At 43.4% G+C, this 8,288-nt stretch overlaps 1 protein-coding gene across 3 annotated transcripts in view; it reads right to left on the minus strand.

Annotated features, from left to right (window-relative positions):
• Positions 1-553: 553 nt before the first annotated feature.
• LOC109302673 (arylsulfatase D-like) overlaps positions 554-8,288 on the minus strand; it is a 46,412-nt gene continuing 38,677 nt past the window's right edge. For 2 of the 3 annotated variants that reach the window (XM_019524363.1, XM_019524365.1), the window contains exon 10: positions 554-1,457. In XM_019524363.1, coding sequence (XP_019379908.1) covers positions 1,087-1,457 — 371 coding nt within the window. In that variant the 3' untranslated portion in view covers positions 554-1,086. Of the gene's footprint in view, positions 1,458-5,549; positions 5,611-8,288 lie in introns of those variants that run through there. The other variant, XM_019524364.1, reaches the window with a different exon arrangement.

An 8,288-nucleotide genomic window follows, 5' to 3' on the forward strand; every position in this document is an offset into this window, starting at 1 on the left:
TCAGTAATCAGAACTCTTGAGGAGGTGATATCTTTTATTAGACCAACTAGATAGTTACAGCAAAATTTCTTTATTTGCAGTCTGTTGGCTACACATGCCCTTCCTCAGACATAGGAGAATTCAAAGAGTGTAAACTTTCTCCCAGGTGAAAATGAAAATTCACATTTCACAGGAGAGCTGAAAGATGGTATAATCTCCTAGCTGGAAAAGTTCATTCTATGTAGAATAGGCTCAGATAAAATTTGGAGCAGTCTATTTACTTGTTTGATGGCAAATAGGACATTGAATTATGCTTCTTTCTTGTTATGCTGGTTCATATTTCACAGGAGGGTGGTGATGGAAGGCTGTCCTGGGCAAGGAACTTCTCTTGTGTTGAGACTGCTCTGTGACCATGGAGCAAGTGTATCAGCATTCAGGTCTCAATGTATTGAATTGTGCTTCCTTCTTGTAAAATTACAAAGTTTTCTTTTCAAAATCCTCCTCCCCGCCTCACCCAGTCTCCAGCTAGCTGTGGCTACACTGCCTTGGCTCTGCACCCAGGAGCAATAAAGTCTGGCACAACCTGTATTGCAGTTTATTGTATCACATTAATATTACATGTAGATGTACCCAGTGAGGCTAAGATGTTTTAATACCTTTCCAAATTGATTGCACTATTATGTTTGTAAATACAGGAGATATTCTATAAGTGAAAGATTAAATCCTGAGCTCCATCTTCAGACACCATCCTATTGGTCTCTCTGAATATTTTACCAGAGTAAGAGTAAGGTGAACAGGAAGTGGTTTCAGAAACTGATCCCTTATATTTAATTATTTACTTGAGTAAGTTCACTTTGGTTATCTGAAGGTAATTATGAGCCTATGGGCCAAGTTACATTGGTGGTTTTGAGGCAAGATTTATTCAGTCCTTCTTCAAGCAAACTCCAGCTCTATGAACAGAACTCATGGATTGTATGAGGAACAAATCAGAGGAATATCTGTTGCGATTAGCCAGTGTAATTTGGCTCTGATTAGAGTAGTGTTTGGCCAAAGTCATTTAAGTGTGAAAACATTTTTCAGGCTATTGAGTCTCTGGTTACTTTCCCATTAAGGAATGTGCTGTGTTCTGTCACCTTCTTCATCGCACCAGCAAAATGGGAATGTTCCACAGCACGGCTGCAGCCAGGGTTTCCACACAATGTTGTATGCAGAGAGCTGCTGTGGAACTGGACTCAGAGTGCCATGGTGGTCCCACACAGCTCTTTCTATTCTGCTTATTACTGCATCAAACAGGGGTTCAGTGTCAGGTGAGAGAGGATTGGCTTCAGAAGGGTCTCGTGAGAGATCAAAAAGCAAAGGAGGATCATGGTGGGTTACATCTTCTCCAAAGCAGTGGCAAATTCCACTTTTATAGCAGGCTCCAGCACCCTCTGGCTGGAATATTGGAGTAGTATAATGAGCCTTCCACAGTGCACCACCTGGAGAGAAACAAACTTAAATAATATAGTGGCAGCAGGAGACAGTGGGTGCTTCCACACGTGCAGTAATGTGCTGTAATTACTGCTCATTAAGTTAGTACCTGTAATAACAGCTACTAACTTAATGCGCAGTAATAGGCACTACTGCACAGTAGTGCCAGTGCACAACTTTTAGGTGAAGTTAGTGTGCAGTAGACTAAATCTACTGTGCATTAGTGCATCAGCATGGTTTTTGCCGTCATGAGCTAATGCTCAGTGGAATTAATCTACTGCACTGTTAGTGTTGTGTGTAAATGTGTCCAGTGAAGTTTCTTGCAAGATTGGTGTGGATCAACCTATGTAAGTTTGCTTCTGACCTGTAGCTTCCTGTGCGGGCTCGGGTGTATCCGATGCCGCACCCGCCTTCTCTCACGCCTCGCCCACAGCGCTTCCAATCACTACGGGTCCCTCCTCTCGGCCTGTACGCGCTTGATACGCCTGCCACGACTTTGATGTTATTCTGGTTCAGTGATGGTAATCCAGCACGTAACAGTCCAAAAGTGAGACTCTGGGACTCTTGGGGTCCCTAGTCAGTGAGGGCTCCGCCACCCCTACACCCTCGCCCGTACCACCGGACCTGTCGTCGTCTCGGGCCCACGGACCTGTCAGTAGGTAGTTCCCTTTTACTTTGCGATCTCTGCGATCTATGCCATCAATGATTTTCCAGTCCAGGTTATTTGGGCACTGGGCTAGCCTGCCCTCAGTGCCCTATTGTTCCTACCCGGCTGTTGGGTGCTAGAGCACTCTTTCCTAGGACCCTCTCAGGGCTCCTTACTCCTTTTCCCTGGCTTCTTACCAACTTTCAGTCCTTATAGACCCTGGGCAGCCTCTTCTCCTGTAGAGAGTGCCCCTCTATTCCAAACTATACGGCTCCCGGCTCCTGCCGGGTCCCGCCATTCTTAGCTGCGCTGCACAGCCCGGGTCTTCGCTGGGACTCGTCATCCCTGCTTCCCTGCCCTGTGGAGGCGTCAGCTTACCCCACCAGGTTCAACAGCACCTCCGGACAGTTTCTCTTCGCTCACTGCAGCTTCCTCTTGCCGCTGCAGCCGCCTGGCTTCCTCCTGGCTCCACCTCTCTTCTTCCGGACGCTGGCGTCCCTCTTACGCTGGTCTTTGCCGCCTGGGCCACGCCTACTTCCCTGCACCTGCAGATGGTAAGGGGTTGCCCAGCGTTTCGGGCGTATGTGAGTGAGTTCAGCGCTGCTGCGCCAGGGCGGGAAGTCTCCGATCCGGCCCGCCTCTTCACTCCCTCACACTTCCAAAGAACTTTCCAAATGCTGTAGGCACACTTAGTAAGAGGTGAAGTGGAGCTGCTATCTCCTGACCGTGGCTAGGTGGGAGTGTAGTAGCACATTCCCTCAAGACTCAGAGTATTTTCCAGTGCTTGCAGGCCCACATTATTTTCTTATTTTCCTTTTTCTGGGGTGTTTGTAGCAGCATACCTCCCACATGGACAGCTAGTTGAATTGACTGGTGCCTTATGAAAGGGAGAGCTGTGTGCCCCTGGGAAAGTAGGATGGACATAGCTCTTTCTCTAAGAGCTCTAGGCCTCACATGGTTTGCCCAGAGAAGGTTATTTAAGGCCTCCCCCCTACAGTGTATAATCAGAGTAGATCTAGACTGACCCTTGTCATAATTTATTTCCAGCTGCATGCTACCCAATGTAGAAGGCAGGGACTTTTACCAGATATCAGCCATAGGTAACTAAAATAACAGAGTCCAGAGACCCATTTTAAACTTCATATGATGAACACAAGACTGCAACTCCGCAGCAGCATGTTTTATCGAACTGTTACACTGGCCACTGGCTTTCCAGGTGCAAATCTATAATCTGAACAGAACACCGTAAAAACGGAAATAGCAGGAGGCTAGGCCAGCAGGCTGGATAATAATGAAAAATGGCAATGTGCTAAGATTGAAACTGAATGCAGTTCAACAGGAGATTTTCTTCCCCCTGCATCCTGTGGTCAGAAGGCACCACACTGATATACGTTAAATCATTCCTAAAGAGGTGGAGGATGTGCCCAGAAAAAGGGAGAAAGATTAGAAGTGATGCCTAACTCAAGAGGCGAAAGGGAGAGTCAGTGTTTGGAGCCTTGTAGTGCACAGAGCACAAAAGCCTACATTTGCATTCTGCATACAAGGCATTTTCTTTCTGCTTCAATGGAAACTGCTGAACTCTCCTCCTTTGTATTGTGCCCTGAGCTGTTCTCCATAACTCTATGTCTACAGCTTCATTCTTTTGCCTGAGACATGTATTGCTGAAGCCAGTATATCTTTTGCTAATCAAAAAGTATTAGGAGTAAGGAAGGGAAAATAATAATTCATCTGAAAGGAAAGTTTAGCAAATGCTCTTGTTAAAAAAAAAAATCTTTGGTTTTAATCCATTCTGTAATTAGTTTCAAAATCACTTCCCATTATCAAATTCAAACCTTTAGGCTCTATTTCAGGACTTCAAAGTAATAACTTGGGGTTAAATTCCCAAAGTATTTTTTTCTTTGAAGCTAAAATGTTTCAATGCCTTTCCAAATTGAGTGCACTTTTATATTTCTAAATACAGAAATTATTCTATACACAAAGGGTTAAGTATTTCCAAAATATTTTTTGGATTAAAATAAAACATTGATATAGGCAACCTCCTCTCTCATTTGTTAGCAAAATATGATGTAAATATAACCTAAAATATGGCTTTTATTAAGGGATATCTCCACTAAATTAGACAAAATGTATTTTAAAGCCATTTATTTCCCAATATGCTGTGCTTAAGTTTGCCTTTGTGTAGGTATGTAGGCACATATCTTTTACTATAAATGTATTTGGAACTACCCTTTTGCTAGATAGATACCTAGCAGACAGATACATGTGTTTATTTATATATAATACTTTGACTCATTTGCATTCCAAAAACCAATCTGGGTATGCATTTGGATTTTTTACTAATGTTTGAGCCTGATTATCCACAGCATTGGATGCTGTGTAGAAACTTGCAGAAGTGCAAAATGGGTAAAGAGTGGCAGCAAGGTGCCATGACACAAGTTGCAGGGCAGTGGAAGGTTCATCTATGTTAGCATTGCAGGGTGCATTGTGCAGTTAACCAGAATTAGCCAATGTCAGCTTGTTAGTCAACTGAAATGCCAACTGAAATACAGCTACTTGCTTAATGTCATAGTTATGTTCTTGAAAAATGCGACCTTAAGTGAAATGATGTTAAGCAAATCCAGTTACATCGCAGTAGTTACCTACTAGCAGGAGGCAGCCAAACAATATTATAACTGAACATTGCGTGACTTTAAACACGTATGTTCTCTAATAGATCAGTGACGTACTAATGAAAAAGCGTTAACCAGGACAATGCTGAGTGAGGAGTACCTGTAAAAGAAAACAATGGAGGAGAACATTGAATATCAAGTAGAAAGGCAACAGAGAAGTCAGTCGCAGTTACAGCCAGCATGGCAGAGAAGAAGAATAAGAATGCATGATGGGATCTGATGGAACCTTGACAGAACTTGAAGGATGTGTGTGAATTTTAGGGCAACATGTTAATGAAATGTGTTCAGGAAAAACTGCTTCTTGAATCCGTGTAACTCACCAACCCATCTGGTGACAATCAATCAATTTAACAAGCAGAAAGAAGCGGACTGTCAGTAATAAGACTTATTGTGCCAGGGTAGGGAAATGGACTCTTTAACATACAGACAAAAGACTCTTCTAGCCTAGATGAAAGGCCTAGTTGACGTGTACTGAATAGAAGACATCAGGAGACAATGGTTTCAGATTCAGGCAGTCTGACACACATGCATGAAAGGACAATAAAAGTGTAACATGAATGTGATATAGTATAAAATGAGTATAGATACAAAGAGAAATCATTCAGACTCCAAAGAGTCTGCCTGCATGAAGGGAAATGAAAGCATTAGAGCAAGAGAAGAGAAATTTGTTCCAGATAAAATTTAGCAATATGTAATAATTCTTGGTTTACTAGTTTTTCACTTAACCAGTTTCATGCAACTAGATTTCAGCTCTAGCCACATGCTAAAAATATATCTGATTTTTTTCACGTTAATGGACAGGTACAGATGCAAATTATGAAGCTATTGAGCAAGTGATATTTTTTCCTGTTTGTGAAGAAAAAATCGATGTAGTAGTTATGAAATTCTTTCTAAACAATTTCTCTAAAGCTTGGGCATTTTTCATTCTTTATACAGCTGTTTGTATGTTTTTCAGTGAGATAAATGTAGAAATATACATAGACAAGTATGCAGTTAAGCAGAACACGTGGGAGATTTTCCATCCTAGGAGTAATGCAGAAATATTAACAATCTTTTCTGACTTTTGAAGGTAAAGCTGTTGGGTTATAAGCTGATGTAAGTTCTATTTAGTTATTTGGGGCCAGATTCCCAAAAGTACTTAGATCTTGCAGTGTTGATCATTGTAAATATATAACTCCAAGACAAACAGCTGGTGGAGTCCTCAATTCCAAGTTAGGTGTCCAGCTTTCCTATACAGTGCAGTAGAACAGCCAGGTAAGGATCATTGTTTTAGCTAACCAGGAACAAAGTACTAAGAAATGGAATTGAAACACCAAATCAGCTGTGTGGCCAGAAACAGCAAACTCTCTTTAGCCAGGTAGGACCTTCCTTTCACCTGGGATCCTAAGTCATGAACCTACTCCTGGGGCTGGATTCCTAGTCCCATCTACACGGAAATGAGAGACCAAGACAGTATAACAGAATACTGTTTTAGAATACTCAAGAACTGAATAACTTCCCAGAATACCCAGGAACATAATGGATCAATGCATTCATCTTAGGCATGGGAGGCATGAATTGAAATCCCTGCTGCTGCGTGTTACATAACAGCTCTGTGTTCTTGGGGAACCCTGGCACAGGACACAGCCTGTCTGACTCACAAAGGACTCACCCCCGCCCCAAACAAGAACTGATTGGAGGAAGGATGACAAAAGACAATGAAGATACAGTGGGAGGCACACCTGAATCCCTCCAGACAAGGGTGATAGGAGTGAGGCAACTCCCCTGACATCGGAGATGGAAACCAGATGACAACTCATTTACATAGAAGAGGCACCTTCATTAGCATTCAGGATGGAGAACAGAGATTCCAAGGCAAGGACCACACTGAACTCTGGGACCAGAGAAGCAGGGGAGCACTGCATGATAGGGGATCTCTGCTCCAAATGCTAATCAACCCATGTCTGCGCACACCCAGCTCAGCATTTATCAGACCAATTCTAGTAATGACTCCTTTATTGGTACCCAAAACACTGAATCTGCCTGTCTGTATTGTGAGCTCCCTCAGAGTAATGTCACTCATAGCCAGCAGTGATCAGTTCCTATTATCCAGCATATGAGCCATTGTTTACCCATCAACAAACCTAGTGTTCTCCCTTGAGCCATTGTTAGTTCTCTACAAAAACCCCTACCCAAGCTCAAGTGTCTGTCCTGGTGCTTGGATGCAAAAGCTGCACCAGTTCCACTCCTTTTCTGCCTGGAACCCCTCCACTGATCATGCTCAGAACTCCGCCCGTCTGCCAGCTCCAACCAACACCTGGGAACCTCAACTGGTTCAAGCTTCACTGAGTGGTGAGATCCCAACTCTCTCTCTCTCTCTCTCTCTGACTCCAGGATTACTCTCTTACTCCAGGCACAGCTTTCTACACTTGACTTTTGCTAATCAATCTTGACCTAGACTTCCCCAAAAAGCTAATTGAAACTATGTAATATTGTAACTATTTTTATTTGTCTCTCTTGTATGGCTATTACTACTGAACATCATAAGTTCATATACCTGGCAATAAATAACTTTCATGGTCAAGCTGGTTGCTATACTGTCTCTCTGAATCTCATTTATTCTTCCTTCCCCTTGACCTCCCCATTTGCTCTGCAGCAACACTTCTCTTACCTAAGCCCAAGATCCCTGTAATGCTCAAAACTATGGTGGGGTCTGCTCATTAACAGAGTTACTACGAGGACCATTGTGACAAGAGATTGGGACGTGCTGAGTTTTGAGGTGCATGAGGGTATCAGCTGAAAGGGCTGATCAGACCCGGACTGCTCAGACGTACTCTATTTGTGTGTGTGTGCATGTGTGTGTGTGTGTGTGTGTGTGTGTAACTGCATTTATTATTGTTCTGATGAAATAAGGGATGAACTGAGTTCAACGCACATGAAGGTGTGAGCCTGTCAATGCTGAATAATCCGGCCTGACTCAGATGTGCTCTGTTAACCCGTGTGCTTGTGTCTGACTGCATTTTATTGTTCCCCTGATGAACTGAGTTCAAGGCATATGAGGGTGTTAACCTGTCAATGCTAAATAAGCTGGCCTGGCTCAGGCGTGTCCTGTTAATCTCTGTGTGTGTGCGTATATGCGTTTGACTGATTTGGTGGTTGGCGGAACCCAGCCCTATTGAAACAGAGTCCTGCAAGATGGCTCTATTGGTGGTGAGGACTTGCAGAAGGGAGAGACGCAACTCCATATAGAAACAAATAACACAAGCAGTACATTGATAGAATTCCTGAGCCCCCAGAAACATACTTCTAATAAATGAGCACACCCCAAAGTGATGGGCAAATCTGGTAACAAGGGGTAGCCAACCACAAGTGGCACAGGCAGTCTTTGTGTGTGGCACGTGGGAGATCAGGGAGGGAGCAGATAGCACAGTGGCAGATAGGGCAGGGAGCAGAAAGCAGAGTAGCAGATTGAGCTGAGAGCACAGGACAGGGAGCAGAAAGTAAAACAGTAGATCACTAAGGGGATTGGAGTGGTAGTGCATGAG

Source organism: Gavialis gangeticus, unplaced genomic scaffold, assembly GCF_001723915.1.
Source record: "Gavialis gangeticus isolate Ggan-Ray unplaced genomic scaffold, GavGan_comp1, whole genome shotgun sequence".
Classification (NCBI taxonomy): domain Eukaryota; kingdom Metazoa; phylum Chordata; order Crocodylia; family Gavialidae; genus Gavialis; species Gavialis gangeticus.